This window comes from Salmo trutta, chromosome 6 (assembly GCF_901001165.1).
Source record: "Salmo trutta chromosome 6, fSalTru1.1, whole genome shotgun sequence".
In the NCBI taxonomy this organism is placed as follows: Eukaryota; Metazoa; Chordata; class Actinopteri; order Salmoniformes; family Salmonidae; genus Salmo; species Salmo trutta.
In genome coordinates this window covers 4,100,306-4,121,775 of record NC_042962.1, presented here as the reverse complement: position 1 = coordinate 4,121,775, position 21,470 = coordinate 4,100,306, and the positions used below count along the sequence as shown (strand labels likewise).

Below are 21,470 nucleotides of genomic sequence, written 5' to 3'. Positions count from 1 at the left end.
TTTTGGGGGCATCCAGAATAAAGCTTGTCCGGAGAAGACAAGGTGAGCGCTACCATCAGTTTGTGATGCCAACAGTAAAGCATCCTGAGACCATTCATGTGTGGGGTTGCTTCTCAGCCAAGGAGTGGGCTCACTCACGATTTTGCTTAAGAACACATCCATGAATAAAGAATGGCACCAACACATCCTCCGAGAGCAACTTCTCCTAACCATCCAGGAACAGTTTGGTGATGAACAATGCCTTTTCCAGCATGATGGAGCACCTTGCCATAAGGCAAAAGTGATAATTATAATTATATTTTATTTTATTTTATTTATTATATTTTGGGTCCATGGGCAGGAAACTCCCCAGACCTTAATCCCATTGAGACCTTGTGGTCAATCCTCAAGAGGCGGGTGGAGAAACAAAAACCCACAAATTCTGACAAACTCCAAGCATTGATTATGCAAGAATGGGCTGCCATCAGTCAGGATGTGGCCCAGAAGTTAATTGACAGCATGCCACGGATTGCAGAGGTCTTGAAATAGATGGATCAACACTGCAAATATTAACTCTTTGCATCAACTTCATGTAATTGTCAATAAAAGCCTTTGACACTTATGGAATGCTTGTAATTATACTTCAGTATTCCACAATAACATCTGACAAAAAATATCTAAAGACACTGAAGCAACTTTCTGGATATTAATGTTTGTGTCATTCTCAAAACTTTTGGCCATGACTGTACATGATGGTATTTCTGTATGACCTCTATAATATAATGTATTATTATGTGTGGTCTGCAAGTCTACGTGTGAGTCCAGATGTGTGATTGTGTTAGCATGTGCGTGTGTATAATTATCAGTAAGCAAAGGTCAGAGGTGAGACACCAATCTGTTGTACTGTCACCGTGACTCCACAGTCTCTCTGAGGGTGCACAATCTAGCCCAGGCCTGACTCCACAGTCTCTCTGAGGGTGCAGGATCTAGCCCAGGCCTGACTCCACAGTCTCTCTGAGGGTGCACGATCTAGCCCAGGCCTGACTCCACAGTCTCTCTGAGGGTGCAGGATCTAGCCCAGGCCTGACTCCACAGTCTCTCTGAGGGTGCACGATCTAGTCCAGGCCTGACTCCACAGTCTCTCTGAGGGTGCACAATCTAGCCCAGGCCTGATCTGCTACTAATAGGTTTAACCCACATTGAGCTAGCTAGCACTCATCAATCAGTATACTTCCTGTCCTTAACTAGGGTTAACTAGGGTTACAAATGTTCTACTAACCAGGCTAGTTTAGCAAAGGTTCTACTAGCCTGGCTAGTTTGGCATGTTCTACTAGCCTGGCTAATTTGGCATGTTCTACTAACCTGGCTAGTTTGGCATGTTCTACTAGCCTGGCTAGTTTGGCATGTTCTACTAGCCTGGCTAGTTTGGCATGTTCTACTAACCTGGCTAGTTTGGCATGTTCTACTAGCCTGGCTAATTTTGCATGTTCTACTAGCCTGGCCAGTTTGGCATGTTCTACTAACCTGGCTAGTTTGGCATGTTCTACTAACCTGGCTAGTTTGGCATGTTCTACTAACCTGGTTAGTTTGGCATGTTCTACTAGCCTGGCTAGTTTGGCATGTTCTATTAGCCTGGCTAGTTTGGCATGTTCTACTAGCCTGGCTAGTTTGGCATGTTCTACTAACCTGGCTAGTTTGGCATGTTCTACTAGCCTGGCTAGTTTGGCATGTTCTATTAGCCTGGCTAGTTTGGCATGTTCTATTAGCCTGGCTAGTTTGGCATGTTCTACTAACCTGGCTAGTTTGGGAAATGTTCTACTAGCCTGGCTAGTTTGGCATGTTCTACTAGCCTGGCTAGTTTGGCATGTTCTATTAGCCTGGCTAGTTTGGCATGTTCTACTAACCTGGCTAGTTTGGCATGTTCTACTAACCTGGCTAGTTTGGCAAATTTCTACTAGCCGTCTCAATAGTACTAGCATCGGGCTAGCCGGCTAGCTTAATTTCCCTCTCTGTTTATAGGTCAATGGTGGAGTTGTTAACTGAGTAGAAGGTGAAGTGTTCTCGTCATTGTTCTCAGCACATATCAGTTCTCATCTTTTAGCCTTTACAACTGCTACAGTAAACTTGTTTAGAAGCTATAAGCTATGCTACTGCTGCTGTGCAATATTAAAATGCAGGACAATGACCCTTCACTCTTCTTTCTTGCTGCCCTTCCCTGCCCTCCTCCTCATCCTCCTTCTCTCTCCTCCTCTTCTTCCTCTGGCTGCCCTTCCCTGACCTCATCCTCCCTTTCTCTCCTCCTCCTCTTCTCCCTCTGGCTGCCCTTCCCTGACCTCATCCTCCCTTTCTCTCCTCCTCTTCTTCCTCTGGCTGCCCTTCCCTGACCTCATCCTCCCTTTCTCTCCTCCTCTTCTCCCTCTGGCTGCCCTTCCCTGACCTCATCCTCCCTTTCTCTCCTCCTCTTCTCCCTCTGGCTGCCCTTCCCTGACCTCATCCTCCCTTTCTCTCCTCCTCTTCTCCCTCTGGCTGCCCTTCCCTGACCTCATCCTCCCTTTCTCTCCTCCTCTTCTTCCTCTGGCTGCCCTTCCCTGACCTCATCCTCCCTTTCTCTCCTCCTCTTCTCCCTCTGGCTGCCCTTCCCTGACCTCATCCTCCCTTTCTCTCCTCCTCTTCTCCCTCTTTTATCCTTTGTCCTTCCCGTCCTCCTCCACCCCATTATTACAGGAACAGCTTGGTTCTGGGCCACATGCAAGGGCTGCTACCCTGACCTTAGAGGATTAGTTTAGAGTTCAGTTGAGGTTGCTGAGGGGAGGACGACTCATAATAATGGCTGGAACGGAGTGAATGGACTGGAATCAACCACATGGAAACCATGGAAACCATGTGTTTGATACCATTACACTTATTCCACTACAGACATTACTACGAGCCCGTCCTCCCCAATTAACTTGAAACCAACCTCCTGTGGTTTAGACGAATAACCCTCTTCCTTCCCCACCACCGGAAATAAGGCAGGAAGAGGAAATAGTATTATCAGTGACTCTAATAGGGTGTCCCAAATGGCACCCTATTCCCTATATAGAACACTACTTTAGACCAGAGCCCGTTTGGCAGCACAAGGAGTGGCATGATAGCACAAACAGACTGGTACCCAGGCTAACAGAGAGGTAGGAGACTGACTGGTACCCAGGCTAACAGAGAGGTAGGAGACAGACTGGTACCCAGGCTAACAGAGAGGTAGGAGACAAACAGACTGGTACCCAGGCTAACAGAGAGGTAGGAGACAAACAGACTGGTACCCAGGCTAACAGAGAGGTAGGAGACAAACAGACTGGTACCCAGGCTAACAGAGAGGTAGGAGACAAACAGACTGGTACCCAGGCTAACAGAGAGGTAGGAGACAGACTGACTGGTACCCAGGCTAACAGAGAGGTAGGAGACAGACAGACTGGTACCCAGGCTAACAGAGATGTAGGAGACAGACTGGTACCCAGGCTAACAGAGAGGTAGGAGACAAACAGACTGGTACCCAGGCTAACAGAGAGGTAGGAAACAGACTGGTACCCAGGCTAACAGAGAGGTAGGAGACAAACAGACTGGTACCCAGGCTAACAGAGAGGTAGGAGACTGACTGGTACCCAGGCTAACAGAGAGGTAGGAGACAGACTGGTACCCAGGCTAACAGAGAGGTAGGAGACAAACAGACTGGTACCCAGGCTAACAGAGAGGTAGGAGACAGACTGGTACCCAGGCTAACAGAGAGGTAGGAGACAAACAGACTGGTACCCAGGCTAACAGAGAGGTAGGAGACTGACTGGTACCCAGGCTAACAGAGAGGTAGGAGACAAACAGACTGGTACCCAGGCTAACAGAGAGGTAGAAGACTGACTGGTACCCAGGCTAACAGAGAGGTAGGAGACAAACAGACTGGTACCCAGGCTAACAGAGAGGTAGGAGACAAACAGACTGGTACCCAGGCTAACAGAGAGGTAGTAGACAGACTGGTACCCAGGCTAACAGAGGGGTAGGAGACAGACTGGTACCCAGGCTAACAGAGAGGTAGAAGACTGACTGGTACCCAGGCTAACAGAGAGGTAGGAGACTGACTAGTACCCAGGCTAACAGAGAGGTAGGAGACAGACTGGTACCCAGGCTAACAGAGAGGTAGGAGACAGACTGGTACCCAGGCTAACAGAGAGGTAGGAGACAAACAGACTGGTACCCAGGATAACAGAGAGGTAGGAGACAAACAGACTGGTACCCAGGCTAGGAAAATGTGTGTTATGTTATGCTTTGAGCATTGGTGTTAGATTATCAGTACATTGGGGTTTCCAGATAGGTCACAGATGTGTTTGTGGAGCTGGGATCAAAAAGGCCAATGAGGATACATTTGTTCTGCTTCTCTACTATCGTTACTGTCCCAAACGACACCATTTTTCCTATTGGCTCTGGTCAAAAGTAGTGCACAATGTAGGGAATAGGGTGCCATTTTGGGACATTTCTTATTGAAGGAGATATAAACACAGTGTAATCCTCTTCTTTAAACACTTGTAATCTGAAGAGACGTAACTCGGTGTGTCTCACTCACTGTTTGTTTTTAAATCTGCACAACAGCCTAAAGGCATTTATTCGGCTTTCATCTCCTCTGTCAATCTGTTCTGTATTGTGTGCTCCTTTTCACAACAGTAACAGTTCATTGGAGATTAAAGGTGAAGAGATGAAATCAAGAGTATGACATTTGTATGAGCCATGTAGCCAACGTTCTGGGCTTTCACAGAAATCCTTCTTGGTGGATTCCCAGAATCAGGAAATACAGAACAGTCCAAGCAGGATTTCTGGAAAACCTGAACATATTGTGGAAAGCTACCGGAAAGTTTCCCAACTGAAAACAAAGAGTTGGTTTGTGAGTGTGTTGTGAGGAGAATAGAAGTGGGAATGCTAGAACCATAAAGTATTGAATATCCAAACATAGCTGCTGGATAGAAACAGATGCACTAATACACTGGTAATTATAGGGCGTTAACTACCATTTTTTATCCAAACTACCATTTTTTATCCAAATCTTCTCTCACTCGCTCATCCACCGTCTGTTCCATGGACTGTAAAATATAATGGACAAAGCAATTGATGACATCCCACCCCATTGTTTCCTATGTGAAGGCTCATTGTTTCCTATGTGAAGGCTCATTGTTTCCTGTGTGAAGGCTCATTGTTTCCTATGTGAAGGCTCATTGTTTCCTATGTGAAGGCCAATTGTTTCCTATGTGAAGGCTCATTGTTTCCTATGTGAAGGCTCATTGTTTCCTATGTGAAGGCTCATTGTTTCCTATGTGAAGACTCATTGTTTCCTATGTGAAGGCTTATTGTTTCCTATGTGAAGGCTCATTGTTTCCTATGTGAAGGCTTATTGTTTCCTGTGTGAAGGCCCATTGTTTCCTATGTGAAGACTCATTGTTTCCTATGTGAAGGCTCATTGTTTCCTATGTGAAGTCTCATTGTTTCCTATGTGAAGGCTTATTGTTTCCTGTGTGAAGGCTTATTGTTTCCTGTGTGAAGGCCCAATGTTTCCTATGTGAAGGCACATTGTTTCCTATGTGAAGGCTCATTGTTTCCTATGTGAAGACTCATTGTTTCCTATGTGAAGGCTCATTGTTTCCTATGTGAAGGCTCATTGTTTCCTATGTGAAGGCACATTGTTTCCTATGTGAAGGCTTATTGTTTCCTGTGTGAAGGCCCCATTGTTTCCTGTGTGAAGGCTCATTGTTTCCTGTGTGAAGGCTCATTGTTTCCTATGTGAAGGCTCATTGTTTCCTGTGTGAAGGCTCATTGTTTCCTGTGTGAAGGCCCAATGTTTCCTGTGTGAAGGCTCATTGTTTCCTATGTGAAGGCTCATTGTTTCCTATGTGAAGGCTCATTGTTTCCTATGTGAAGGCTCATTGTTTCCTATGTGAAAGCACATTGTTTCCTATGTGAAGGCTCATTGTTTCCTATGTGAAGGCCTATTGTTTCCTATGTGAAGGCCCAATGTTTCCTATGTGAAGACTCATTGTTTCCTGTGTGAAGGCTCATTGTTTCCTATGTGAAGGCTCCTTGTTTCCTATGTGAAGATGCATTGTTTCCTGTGTGAAGGCTTATTGTTTCCTGTGTGAAGATCAACAAGTGTTGTTTTAGCCTGTCGCCATCTTGCTTTATGGAGGAGTTTCTGGAAATATTGCATGCGGACTGCCGTTTCAGCCACTCTAGGAAGTGACATTGCAGGCTAGCTCAGTGCTGCCCCCTCTCATTGAGTATCTAAAATTGAAGGCAGACCAGGGGTACTGCAGGTTGTAAATTATCCTTAGAACTTTTTATATGTGCAATTTTTTTTAACAAATAGGTTCAAGGACATACATCTGGTGAAATAAAAGCAAGTATTGGAACCATGACTGTGTTCGGGAATAAATGGTACAGCCTTGGACAAAAAATATTGCCACACTTGCTCATTTTTCAAGTAATGTCCCATTTCTTCCAGAAAACTTTTGAAATTAAAAAATATTTTGGTATCCACATATGTATGTGTCTGTGGTTTGCAGTTGAACAAAACAAAAAAATCTGAAACATTTACTTAAATGTTAGCTTATTCCACAAAGAAATACTAAAATGGTCCGGATAATATTATTGGCACCTTCTAGAAATAGTTTGAAATAATTCGATTTCAAGGAATGTGATTCTCATTTACGTTAGAATTGAACTCACCTGTAGTAAGCTGCAAGTGCCTGCAATATAAAAATCACTCATTCAACCAGTTTGAAAAGAGAAAAGGACTCATTCTCCTGTTTTTTTTGTGTCACTGTGTGTACCGCAATCAGCACGGAGAAAATAAAGAAAACCAGAGAATTATCTGAGGAGGACAGACACCGTACGTAAATGTTGTCAAGAAGTTTATGGCCCATGACACTGTAGCCAAACACACTGGAAGTGGCCGCAATAGAACACTTGATGGAAGATGTCAGCGAAGGATTTTTTCGAATGGTGGAGAAAGCACCTCGATCGACTGCCACACAGATTCAAGCTGACCTTCTTACGACATTTTCAACTCGCACCATCTGTCACCAGCTCAATGAAAGGGGGTTATATGGTAGGAGACCCAGAAGGACCCCACTGCTGAAAAAAGAGAGAAAAGATAGCCCGACTGCTTTCACACCTTAACATGCCAAAATCCTTCTGCGAGAATGTCCTATGGAAAGATGAGACCAAATTAGAGATTTTTGATAAAGCACACCATCTCTGTTTTTAAAAATTATAATATTTTTTTTTATTTTTTTTATTAGGTATGGATCAGCATAATGTTGTGGAAAGATTGTTGCTCCCATCAATGTAATTATCTGCATCATTTCCAATCCCCCAGATATTTTGGGGGTAAATATATATATATATATATCCATATACATACACCTACATACATACATAAACATTCATACATATACACATACGGTATATACATTCATACATATACACATATATACATACATACATATACACATATATACATTCATACATATACACATATATACATACATAAACATTCATACATATACACATATATACATACACATACCTATATAGACATACATATACACATATATACATACACATATATACATACACATACATATACACATACCTATATAGACATACATACATATACACATATATACATACATACATAAACATTCATACATATACACATGTATACATACACATACCTATATAGACATACATATACACATATATACATACACATGTATACATACACATACCTATAGAGACATACATATACACATATATACACATACATATATAGACATACATATACACATACATACACATACCTATAGAGACATACATATACACATACATACATACATAAACATTCATACATATACACATACATACATACACATACCTATATAGACATACATATACACATATATACACATACATATATATATATACATACACATACCTATATAGATATACATACTTTTCTTTAGAATATACCTTTATTATTCCCCCCAAACCCTACCACCCTTCCGCCTATTGGAGTAAACTAATAAACACTTAGGCTACTACCTTCAGTTTATACATCTTATACACATTTTACAGACACAATCTATTTTACAATAGTTATATTTTGTTTGTTTTTAGTCCTTCCTCTGTTTCTGATGTCCATCCAGTTTGATTTCTATTTGTAACTGTGTTATTTCACAACATTTCTGAACCTATATACATTTTACAGACCCCTGTATGTTTTACATTTGTTATGTTGTTGTTATTAGTCCCAGCCTTCAGCTCCATTCAACCCCTCTCATCTATCTCTCAACATCATCCATTTTGGATTTCTGTTTGCCATATATTTTTCAACTGTGCCGTGATGCTTCACAAAGTACTGAACCTTTCTATTCTCATAGCTTCTACAGACTGTAAAATAAAGATAAACATTTTTGCTAAAATAATAATTATATTATTGATATATTAGTATTTCTATCTGTAGCGTTAGTTCTAGGCAAATGTTGCAATTCTTCAGCCATTCCTGGACTTGTGACCAAAAACGAGCTACATATGGACAATACCAAAATAAATGATCTAATGACTCTGCCTCCTCACAGCAGAATCTGCAGAGCTGGGAAGATTGTATCCCACACACACACACATATATATATATAAATATATAACATTCTATTGGTTGCAAGAATTTTGTATAGTAAATTTTGAATCCGGAGTTGTTTTGCGTGTCAATTCATAAACCATGTGCCATGGAATGGGTATATCGAAAATCTCTTCCTAACTATTTTGCAGTTTATATGGCACAGCTGTAAATTTTTTGGTCCTTAAATGAAATTGGTATATGTTTTTATTTATCACACTTTTCTTTAACCATTTATGTTCTTTAATACAGGGCTGACATACAAGTTCCTTACTTTCCCCCACCTTCTACTTGCCTCTTCCATTTTTGTGGTAATGCTGCAATTAGTTGGTTGTAATTTTGGGTAGAGCGGACATTTCCATATGTCCTATTTATGATATCATTCACTAAAATAATACCTTTTTTAAACATTTCACTGAAAAATACGTTTTTTATTAATTACTATATTTGAGTTTAACCACAATATTTGTTGTATTATTTGTTCTGTCTTTTCAGGTGGATTAAACTGAAATTGCAACCAACTTTCTATGGCTTGTTTAAAAAAATAACTATATTTTGTAGATTATTTCCTTTTCAAACAACCGAAAGTGAGCAGGTGTAATCTGAATAAAGGGAAAAAGGCCCTTCTTGAACATAGGATGAGACATTCGTTTCAATTTACTAGAGAACCCGTTTGGATTTAAGTATAACTTTTGGATGACTGATGCCTTTAGTGAGGTCTAATGCTTTAATATTTAATCGTTTCTGCCCTCCGAATTCATATTCGTTATATAAATAGGCCCATTTAATTTTGTCTGGCTTGCCATTCCAAGTAAAATGTAATATTTTTGGTTCATATAATTTAAAAAGCAGGTCACTAGGTGTAGGCAAAACCATAAGCAAATAGGTAAACTGTGATATGACTAAAGAGTAAATCAGGGTGATTTTTCCACAAATAGACAGCTATTTTCCTTTCCATGGTAGCAAGATCTTATCTATTTTTTGCTAACTTTCTATAAAAATGTATTGGAGTGAGATTTAATTCTATGCGCCAAGCATTTAGCTAGGATTTTTGCATCACAACACTGAAGTGTAAGAGGCCACCATTTTCTTTTTAAATGGACTGGATCTTTATATTTACCACTTGGATCCTGTTTCAGTAATAATGGTTTCAGACCTTCTTGTTGCGTGTCTGATAATCTACCTTTTATATAGGAGTGGTTAAAACATGCTAATAATGGCCCTCTGAGGTTATCAATACAAGTTTGGTATACCTCCACTGGTATGCCATCCAGCCCTGGAGTTTGGTATACCTCCCCTGGTATGCCATCCAGCCCTGGAGTTTGGTATACCTCCACTGGTATGTCATCCAGCCCTGGAGTTTGGTATACCTCCACTGGTATGTCATCCAGCCCTGGAGTTTGGTATACCTCCCCTGGTATGCCATCCTGCCCTGGAGTTTGGTATACCTCCCCTGGTATGCCATCCAGCCCTGGAGTTTGGTATACCTCCCCTGGTATGCCATCCAGCCCTGGAGTTTGGTATACCTCCACTGGTATGCCATCCAGCCCTGGAGTTTTCCCAGCCTTAAAGGCTTTAATTGCATCAAGAAGTTCCTCCTCTGTAATTTCACCTTCACATGAGTCTTTCTGTACAGATGTTAATTTAAAATTATTATTAGGGAGAAAAAAAATCCATACAATTAGCTTCAGTTAGTGGAGATGGAGGAGCCTGAAACGAAAACATATTCCTAAAGTACTTTACTTCCTCTTTCAACATATCATTCGGTGAATCATAGAATTACCATCTATCTCTATGTTTACAGATAATAAAATGAAGCCTTCAAAGAAATAAGCACCTCACCTACAGTCAAACATGGAGAAGGTTCAGTGATGTTTTGGGGTTGATTTGCTGCCTCTGGCACTGTGTGCCTTGAATGTGTGCATGACATCATGGAATCAGGAGAATGCCAAGGCATTTTGTAACGCAATGTCGTACCAAGCGTCAGAAAGTGGGATCCTGCTTTCTGAAAACATTGCCTACAGTACACCTGTAGGCCTTTAACTTGAAATCTTCAATGACATGGGGCAGTCGTTCTCCCCTGGTCTGCTTACTGACTTTTCAGTGGATGTGTCCCAAATGCCACCCTATTCCCTATATCGTGCACTACTTTAGACTAGAGCCCTATGGCACCCTATTCCCTATTTAGTGCACTACTTTAGACCAGAGCCCTATGGCACCCTATTCCCTATATAGTACACTACTTTAGACCAGAGCCCTATGGCACCCTATTCCCTACATAGTGCACTACTTTACACCAGAGCACTATGGCAACCTATTCCTTATATATAGTACACTACTTTAGACCAGAGCCCTATGGCGCCCTATTCCCTATATAGTACACTACTTTAGACCAGAGCCCTATGGCGCCCTATTCCCTATATAGTACACTACTTTACACCAGAGCACTATGGCACCCTATTCCCTGTATAGGGCACACATTTTTTACCATAGCCCTATGGGCCTGAATAGGATGACATTTGGGATGCAACATTGTATGTATTTTTTTTTCATTTCATAAAGCATTTTCACTTTATCAGATCACAACAATTGGCCCAGTGCTGTCCGAGTTTGGCCGGGGTTAGGCCATCATTGTAAATAAGTTGTTTTTAATTAACTGACTTGCCTAGTTAAATAATGTTCAAATAAAGTTAAATAAAGGTTCAATAAAGTTACATTTGAAAAAAAATCAGATTGCCATAGGCTTTACCCTGGAGTCTTTATCCTGGAGTCTTTACTCTGAAGTCTTTACCCTGGAGTCTTTACCCTGGAGTCTTTACCCTGGAGTCTTTCCCCTGGAGTCTTTACCCTGGAGTCTTTACCCTGGAGTCTTTACCCTGGAGTCTTTATCCTGGAGTCTTTACCCTGGAGTCTTTACCCTGGAGTCTTTACCCTGGAGTCTTTACCCTGGATAAAGGGGACACCGCTACTCATTATTTTACTCCTACATTTCTTCAATCATTCTTTTATTTTCATCATTCCACTGTCTTCTCATTCTCTCTCTCAGGCTCCATGCTTTATATTCATCATACAGAAAAGCACATTCCCATTGATGAATGTCTGTCTCTCTCAGCTCATGAAATCAAATCGGCTTCCTCACCACCGGTTTTATTCATACCATTAATATTCCGACGGCTTCCAGAGAGTCACTTATACATCTCACAGAGCTTGTCCCAAATGGCACCCTATTACCGACAGTATATAATGTGCTTCTTCAACAGGGGCCTATGGGCCCTGGTCAAAAGTAGTGCACTAAATACAATGAACAAAAAATAAAGAAAGAAATATCCAACATGCAACAATTTCAAAGATTTTACTGAGTTACAGATCATGAAAGGAAATCAGTGAATTGAAATATATTCATTAGGTCCTAATCTATGGATTTCACACTACGGGGAATACAGATGTGAATCTGTGGGTAACAGATACCTTTAATAAATAAGGGTTGGATCATAAAACCAGTTATTATCTGGTGTGACCACCATTTTCCTCATGCACATCTCCTTCACATAGAATTGATCAGGCTGTTTAATTTTAACCTTTATTTAACTAGGTGTAGCGTGGTTCGTTCTGCGTTGTGTACTTTTAATCAGGACACTGCCACAACTGGAATTATGATGGTTGAATCATGTTTATTGGTCCTGCACACGAAGAGACAACACACAATAGGTTAGCCCTCGGTGCAGTCACAGCTCTCGGGCACCTTGCTAGCTGAAGGTCCGGCAAAAGAGCGGGAACTGCATACATACATTCAGTGCCCATCAGCACACTATACAATACAGTTAAAATTATATACAACATATTCGGAACAAAATAAAAGACATACCTGCACACGAAGAGACAACACACAATAGGTTAGCCCTCGGTGCAGTCACAGCTCTCGGGCACCTGCGTGACCACATAGCAACTCACTCAAACACGGTCCCAAATACTCCCGAGTTACAATAGGTACCCTAATTAGCGAGCTGGTGAAAGTTAACATAAATCGTTATAATTGTTCACATTGTAACAAACCCTATAATTGCGTAACAGCACTTTATGTAACTTTACCACAGTTTTATATTGCCAAATTACAGCGCCAAGGACAACATACCTTGCTAGCTGAAGGTCCGGCAAAAGAGAACGATAACAGGGTCCGCAAGTACGGATAACCCGCGATGGACCAAACCAAAATATACAAACTTTTACAATTAGGTGTATTTACAATATAGATATCAAAAAATGTTTGTACACTGAAAAATAACATTAACTATGCTGCTGTAATTAAATAAAGAAAACACATTGAATTATTGTTATTAACTTATTAACATCCCCTCTTGCCCTGGCCTACTTGAACTGTCCTTGCGTGCAACTTCGTGCATAATCTAGGGGAACAACATCACTCTACTACATAGGCAAGTCAGTTAAGAACAAATTCTTATTTTCAATGACGGCCTAGGAACAGTGGGTTAACTACCTTGTTCAGGGCCAGAACGACAGAGTTGTACTTTGTCAGCTCGGGGATTTGAACTTGCAACCTTTCGGTTACTGGTCCAACGCTCTAACCACTAGGCTACCTGCTGCCGTACTCTCAAGTTCTTTAAAACAATGTTGGAGGTGCCTTATGGTAGAGAAATTATCATTAAATTCTCTGGCAATAGCTCTGGTGGACATTCCTGCAGTCAGCATGACAGTTGAACGCTCCCTCAAAACTTGAGACATTCTGTGGCATTGTGTTGTGTGACAAAACTTCACATTTTATAGTGGCCTTTTATTGTCCCCAGCACAAGGTGCACCTGTGTAACGGTCATGCTGTTTAATCAGGTTGTTGATATGCCACACCTGTCAGGTGGAAGGATTATCCTGGCAAAGGAGAAATGCTCACTAACAGGGATGTAAACAAATTTCTGCGTAACATTTGAGAGAAATAAGCTTTTTGTGCATACGGAAAATTACTGGGATCTTTTATTTCAGCTCATGAAACATTGGACCAACACTTTAAATGTTGTGTTTATATTTTTGTTCAGTGATTGTATAGGGTGGCGTTGGAGATACGGACAGAGTCTATCCCAAATCAACCACCTCAGATTAGTCGCATCTTAACTTCTGGCAGTGGAATGGCTGGGCTGTAATGTGTTGACTCTAGAGTTAGGCTGTGACTCATTTATATTCCGTAGGGTGTTAGGCTGTGACTCGTTTATATTCCCTAGGGTGTTAGGCTGTGACTCATTTATATTCCCTAGGGTGTTAGGCTGTGACTCATTTATATTCCCTAGGGTGTTAGGCTGTGACTCGTTTATATTCCCTAGGGTGTTAGGCTGTGACTCATTTATATTCCGTAGGGTGTTAGGCTGTGACTCATTTATATTCCGTAGGGTGTTAGGCTGTGACTCATTTATATTCCCTAGGGTGTTAGACTGTGACTCATTTATATTCCCTAGGGTGTTAGGCTGTGACTCATTTATATTCCCTAGGGTGTTAGGCTGTGACTCGTTTATATTCCCTAGGGTGTTAGGCTGTGACTCATTTATATTCCGTAGGGTGTTAGGCTGTGACTCGTTTATATTCCCTAGGGTGTTAGGCTGTGACAGAGTGTTAGGCTGTGACAGGGTGTTAGGCTGTGACAGGGTGTTAGGCTGTGACTCATTTATATTCCGTAGGGTGTTAGGCTGTGACTCATTTATATTCCCTAGGGTGTTAGGCTGTGACTCGTTTATATTCCCTAGGGTGTTAGGCTGTGACTCGTTTATATTCCCTAGGGTGTTAGGCTGTGACTTATTTATATTCCGTAGGGTGTTAGGCTGTGACTCGTTTATATTCCCTAGGGTGTTAGGCTGTGACAGAGTGTTAGGCTGTGACAGGGTGTTAGGCTGTGACAGGGTGTTAGGCTGTGACTCATTTATATTCCGTAGGGTGTTAGGCTGTGACTCATTTATATTCCCTAGGGTGTTAGGCTGTGACTCGTTTATATTCCCTAGGGTGTTAGGCTGTGACTCGTTTATATTCCCTAGGGTGTTAGGCTGTGACTTATTTATATTCCGTAGGGTGTTAGGCTGTGACTCGTTTATATTCCCTAGGGTGTTAAGCTGTGACAGAGTGTTAGGCTGTGACAGGGTGTTAGGCTGTGACAGGGTGTTAGGCTGTGACTCATTTATATTCCGTAGGGTGTTAGGCTGTGACTCATTTATATTCCCTAGGGTGTTAGGCTGTGACTCGTTTATATTCCCTAGGGTGTTAGGCTGTGACAGGGTGTTAGGCTGTGACAGAGTGTTAGGCTGTGACAGGGTGTTAGGCTGTGACTCGTTTATATTCCCTAGGGTGTTAGGCTGTGACTCGTTTATATTCCCTAGGGTGTTAGGCTGTGACTCATTTATATTCCGTAGGGTGTTAGGCTGTGACTCATTTATATTCCCTAGGGTGTTAGGCTGTGACAGGGTGTTAGGCTGTGACAGAGTGTTAGGCTGTGACAGGGTGTTAGGCTGTGACTCGTTTATATTCCCTAGGGTGTTAGGCTGTGACTCATTTATATTCCCTAGGGTGTTAGACTGTGACTCATTTATATTTCCTAGGGTGTTAGGCTGTGACTCATTTATATTCCGTAGGGTGTTAGGCTGTGACTCGTTTATATTCCCTAGGGTGTTAGGCTGTGACAGGGTGTTAGGCTGTGACTCATTTATATTCCCTAGGGTGTTAGGCTGTGACTCATTTCTATTCTCTTGGGTTTTAGGCTGTGACTCATTTATATTCCGTAGGGTGTTAGGTTGTGACTCGTTTATATTCCCTAGGGTGTTAGGCTGTGACTCATTTCTATTCTCTTGGGTTTTAGGCTGTGACTCATTTATATTCCGTAGGGTGTTAGGTTGTGACTCGTTTATATTCCCTAGGGTGTTAGACTGTGACTCATTTATATTCTCTAGGGTGTTAGGCTGTGACTCATTTATATTCCGTAGGGTGTTAGGCTGTGACTCGTTTATATTCCCTAGGGTGTTAGACTGTGACTCATTTATATTCTCTAGGGTGTTAGGCTGTGACTCATTTATATTCCCTAGGGTGTAAGGCTGTGACTCGTTTATATTCCCTAGGGTGTAAGGCTGTGACTCGTTTATATTCCCTAGGGTGTTAGGCTGTGACTCATTTATATTCCCTAGGGTGTTAGACTGTGACTCATTTATATTCCCTAGGGTGTGAGGCTGTGACTCATTTCTTTTCTCTAGGGTGTTAGGCTGTGACTCATTTATATTCCATAGGGTGTTAGGCTGTGACTCATTTATATTCCCTAGGGTGTTAGACTGTGACTCATTTATATTCCCTCGGGTGTTAGGCTGTGACTCATTTATATTCCCTAGGGTGTTAGGCTGTGACTCATTTCTATTCTCTAGGGTGTTAGGCTGTGACTCATTTATATTCCGTAGGGTGTTAGGCTGTGACTCGTTTATATTCCCTAGGGTGTTAGGCTGTGACTCATTTCTATTCTCTTGGGTGTTAGGCTGTGACTCATTTATATTCCGTAGGGTGTTAGGCTGTGACTCGTTTATATTCCCTAGGGTGTTAGGCTATGACTCATTTACATTCTCTAGGGTGTTAGGCTGTGACTCATTTATATTCCGTAGGGTGTTAGACTGTGACTCAAGATTCACCCAACCGTTCTCTGCTATGAATTGACAATGGAAGGGAAAGTCATATAAATATAAGATATTACATGGTCCATTACATCTCACCTTGGTGTGTGTGTGTGTGTGTGTGTGTGTGTGTGTGTGTGTGTGTGTGTGTGTGTGTGTGTGTGTGTGTGTGTGTGTGTGTGTGTGTGTGTGTGTGTGTGTGTGTGTGTGTGTGTGTGTGTTTCTGGCTACAGACCGCATAGTACCACTTTTAAAGGGGTTTGGTTTTGCAGTTTTTTTCTTCAAGGTCAGAACACATAGCTACTGTTTAATATATGTATTCTTGATTTTATCAACTGATTTAACAGTGGTGCTTCCATCCCTATCCTTGCCTCCGAACTGAGCTTGAACTAGGGACCAAAAACATAATACTTTTACATGAAAACATTTTTCTATTCAGATTTTTCAAGGGGTGATGCAGAACCCTCAGCATCCCTACTTCCTGTGCTACTTCCTGTGCTATGCCACGGACCCTCTGAACACGTGTCTTCCGTATAGTAGCAATATCAGTCAGATCACAAAAGCTGCAGAGTAGCAGTCCTTACAGGACAGTGGTCCTTACAGAGTAGCAGTCCTTACAGGACAGTGGTCCTTACAGAGTAGCAGTCCTGACAGAGCAGTGACCTTACAGGACAGTGGTCCTTACAGAGTAGCAGTCCTGACAGAGCAGTGACCTTACAGAACAGTGACCTTACAGAGCAGTGGTCCTTGGAAAACAAGTATTTCTAGGTCTCAGTGATTAAACGCTACTAGCGCACCGCTAACTAGCTATCCATTTCACATCAGCTACACTGACATCTCTCTCTCTCTCTCTCTCTCTCTCTCTGCCTCGCTCTCCATCTCCCTCTCCCCTCCAGATCCTGGCCATCCTGTCTATCTTGTTCATAATTCTCTCCACTATCGCCTTGTCCCTCAACACCCTACCAGAGCTCCAGGTGCTAGATGAGTTTGGCCAGGCCAACGACAACCCCCAGCTGGCCCATGTAGAAGCCATCTGCATCGCCTGGTTTACCATGGAGTACCTCCTCCGCTTCCTCTCTTCACCCGACAAGTGGAAGTTCTTCAAAGGTAAATATACGCTTAAACCCGCTCCTCAACTAAACTGGAACTGACATGACCGATTCAAGACGGAGCATTTTTAGTTGTTTTTTTGCAGCATCATCGCCTGCTTAACAGATGAACATTACTTTTGTCTTTCGATTTGTGTTTTAGTTACTAATACTGCCCATTTTTATAGTTGAAATGTAAGTTGTACTCGCAATTCAGCTTGTTGCTGTCACTTGTACAATGTTGAAGTAAAAACTGTTTTACCACTCTCTTTCTCCCTACCCCTCTCCCTTGCTTTCTCTCTCTCTCTCTCCCTCCTTCTCTCCCTTTCTGTCTCAAAGGTCCCCTGAACATCATTGACCTGCTGGCCATCCTCCCTTACTATGTCACCATCTTCCTGACGGAATCCAACAAGAGCGTTCTACAGTTCCAGAACGTTCGGCGTGTGGTGCAGATATTCCGGATCATGAGAATATTGAGGATTCTGAAGCTGGCCAGGCATTCCACAGGGCTGCAATCTCTAGGTCTGTATGCATGTTGTTTAGCCCAGTGTTTCTTAGTCCTGGTCCTGGGGACCCAAATGGGTGCTCGTTTTAGTTTTTGCCCAAGCACTACGCACCTGATTCCACCAATGAAATGTTCAATGAATTGATTCACGGGAATCAGGTGTATAGTGCTACGGCAAAAATATGGTTCCCCAGGAACAGGACCAAGAACCACTGTTGTTTGACTCATTGAGAGCATACAGTTAAGTTGTTCTACTCTAATCTAATATAGGTTTCACCCTGAGGAGGAGTTACAACGAGCTGGGCCTGCTCATCCTCTTCCTGGCCATGGGCATTATGATCTTCTCCAGCCTCGTCTTCTTCGCCGAGAAGGACGAAGACGCCACCAAGTTCACCAGCATCCCCGCCTCCTTCTGGTGGGCCACCATCACTATGACTACGGTGGGTTACGGTGACATCTACCCTCAGACTCTGCTGGGTAAGATAGTCGGGGGTCTCTGCTGTATCGCCGGGGTGTTGGTCATCGCTCTGCCCATCCCCATTATCGTCAACAACTTCTCTGAGTTCTACAAGGAGCAGAAGAGGCAGGAGAAGGCCATAAAGAGGCGGGAGGCCCTGGAGAGGGCCAAGAGGAACGGTAGTATCGTCTCCATGAACCTGAAGGACGCGTTCGCCCGGAGTATGGAGCTGATGGATGTAGTCGTGGAGAAAGGAGGAGAGGACAAGCTCTGTGTGGGCCTGGACAACCACCTGTCCCCCAGTCGCTGGGCCGGCACACCCAAATGCGCCGCCTCTGACACCAGTCTTCATTCCCTGGATAAGACGTTCCCCGAATCCATCCTCCTGGGGTCCACCCACCGCATCACCATCACCACCAGCAGCAGCCACCAGCGGCGGCACCTCGGTAGCCCTCAGTTCAGAGGCGGTATCCCCGAATTCAGAGGCGGTACCTCTCAGCTTCTTAACGCTCAGAACCTAGAGACCATGTACAACCAGATGGCCAGGTCTCAGTCCTTCACTAACCTCAACACTTCCTGCTCCCTGAGCACCATGAGCACCTCAACCGCCTTCACCGCCACGACAACCCCAGAGTTGCAGCAGCACCAGCACCCGGGGTCCCCTCCTGCCTCGGCCCCGACCTTCCAGAAAATAGAACTGGAGATGCAGGAAGTCCCGCACTCTTCTTCTTCGATGGAGCCCTTGCTGAAGGAAGGTGAAGGAATGCAGAGCCTGCCCAGCGTGGATAGCATCACCAGCTGCAGGGACGAGTTTGGGGAGGGCTCTGTATATGGAAGGAAGTTCCCTCCGTCTCTGGACCTCCTCCCAGAGTCGAGGGTCGATGACATCCAAAGCCCCCAAGATGCCACCCTCCTCAAAGACAGGATGTATGGGTTTGTTCCCTATGACCAAGATGGTGCCACAAAGTCCCCCAGAGACGACGCAGAGAGCTTCAACAGAACTGTCGAGAACATCCGAAACTCCCTGAGAGGCAGCATCAACCCTGTCGTCAAGGGAACCAAAGGGTTAAAGGTCATTTTCATCGAGGGCCCCCCCACCGAAGCCCCCCCGACGCCACCCAGCACCACCTCACCCCAGGACATCAGCTCCAGCCTCCTGGAGGATGAGTCCCCTGAGGGGGAGAGCACACTTCTCCTCCCCAGCACAGAGGCCCTCGACCTGGGCACAGAAGATAAGATCTTCCCCCTGTCCCCTGAGAGGCTGATGGTAGTGGTGGACACCCCACTAAGGGACGAGGACACCCCGGACCAGAGTCTCGGGGCTCAAGGGTTGGCCAATGAGGAGAAGAACCTGATGGAGACAGCGGGAGCGGCAGGAGGGGCGTCGGCAGGGAACTGCACCCAGGGTATGGTGGGGGGAGGGGCAAGTGGGGAGGGTAAGGTCGACATCAACCAAAGTGGACACAAAGCAGAGAACCACATGTTCACACCAGAGATCCCCCTGATGACCGGGAAAAGCAGTATGTCCCCAACCTGTGAAACCAGCATGTGACTGTAGGGGGCGCTCTGATGGAAAAGACCCACTGGAACTACAATTAAATAACCTGCTGAGAAATACGAAGAAGAATGAGAAGAAAGGGAGGAAATAGGAGGAAAGTGAGATGAGAGAAAAAGGGCCAGATAGTGGAAGAGATATTTTTGCATGGCATGACACGTCCCTTTTACATGTGTTGTTGTTTATTTCTGAAACAGACTGCAGAGGTTTATCGCTGAAACAGAGACTGCAGTAGTTTTGCAGACTTAAAACTTTGGAGCTCAAATCGAGAAACTCATATGGACATATTTAAGAGGAGGACATTTTCAATCCTGATGTATATTTCAGTCTTGTTTCTTTTTTTCTAGCAACAGTGAAAAATGCTTATCTTTTAAAAAAAAGCATGCATTTAAAAATAGATATATAGGTATATTTGACGGTGCTTAGTTTGCTGAAAGCGCTCAACATACTATGACAACAAAGGCAATGACAATTCACAGAAGAAGAGGCAGAAGAAAATCCACGTTCGCCAAAGGTACAAATATTTCTAATGTGAGGAGAAAGGGACTAATGCATTGACAGACCTCAGACAGAGGCTTGTGTTCCAAATGGCACCCTATAGTACACTACTTTACACCAGAGCCCTATGGCACCCTATTCCCTATACAGAGCACTACTTTAGACCAGAACCCTAAGGGGGTGTTGCAACGTAGCGACCTATGACAAACATATCATGACCTTTTCGTTTAAATGCAACGTGTAAAAACCATTGACGACTATGTCATGTTTTTGTGTTGATGAGATTTATGTATGAACTGCAATGTTAAAACATGAATGTCTTAGGTTTGCGTTATAATTGGTTTGGGTTTTCAGTGTAATAATGTCAAAAGACCTTCAGCTTAATGATGATTAGCATATACGTTGGAAATTATGTTTCAAAAAAGTTATAAACAACTGTAGATGCCAAAATATGTAATCAGTGAGGACAAACGGGCAAACGCTTCAGCTACTAGCCTAAACTTAATAAAGAACTATATTTATTTCAGCTTGGTTTCAGCAGGCGAGATAGGGTTTTAGAAAAAAGAAATCATTAGGTCGGTTGAAATACAACACTATACCTCCTCTGCTTCTTGATTCCATCAAAATATCACACAATATATTATTTACTCTCTGACAATGTGTACTTCTGAATGTAGCTTTTACGAATTTAAATTCTATGAATACAATAAAGTAGGATTACAGTTAGTTAAGACAGTCCTAGAGGTGTACTAAAGGGACCTAAAGTTAGTTAAGACAGTCCTAGAGGTGTACTAGAGGGGCCTAAAGTTAGTTAAGACAGTCCTAGAGGTGTTCTAGTGGGGCCTACAGTTAAGACAGTCCTAGAGGTGTTCTAGAGGGGCCTACAGTTAGTTAAGACAGTCCTAGAGGTGTTCTAGTGGGGCCTACAGTTAGTTAAGACAGTCCTAGAGGTGTTCTAGTGGGGCCTACAGTTAAGACAGTCGTAGAGATGTTCTAGTGGGTCCTACAGTTAGTTAAGACAGTCCTAGAGGTGTTCTAGTGGGGCCTACAGTTAGTTAAGACAGT

General features: G+C 43.1%; 1 protein-coding gene across 1 annotated transcript in view; it reads left to right on the top strand.

The window, feature by feature from the left end:
- The window catches only part of LOC115195330 (potassium voltage-gated channel subfamily B member 2-like), a 274,933-nt gene extending 254,978 nt beyond the window's left edge, over nucleotides 1-19,955 (top strand). Inside the window, exons 2-4 of the mRNA XM_029755107.1 lie at nucleotides 17,199-17,409; nucleotides 17,730-17,912; nucleotides 18,166-19,955. Of these exons, the coding sequence (XP_029610967.1) occupies nucleotides 17,199-17,409; nucleotides 17,730-17,912; nucleotides 18,166-19,904 (2,133 nt within the window). The 3' untranslated portion in view covers nucleotides 19,905-19,955. The remainder of the gene's footprint in view (nucleotides 1-17,198; nucleotides 17,410-17,729; nucleotides 17,913-18,165) is intronic.
- The last annotated feature ends 1,515 nt before the right edge of the window (nucleotides 19,956-21,470 follow it).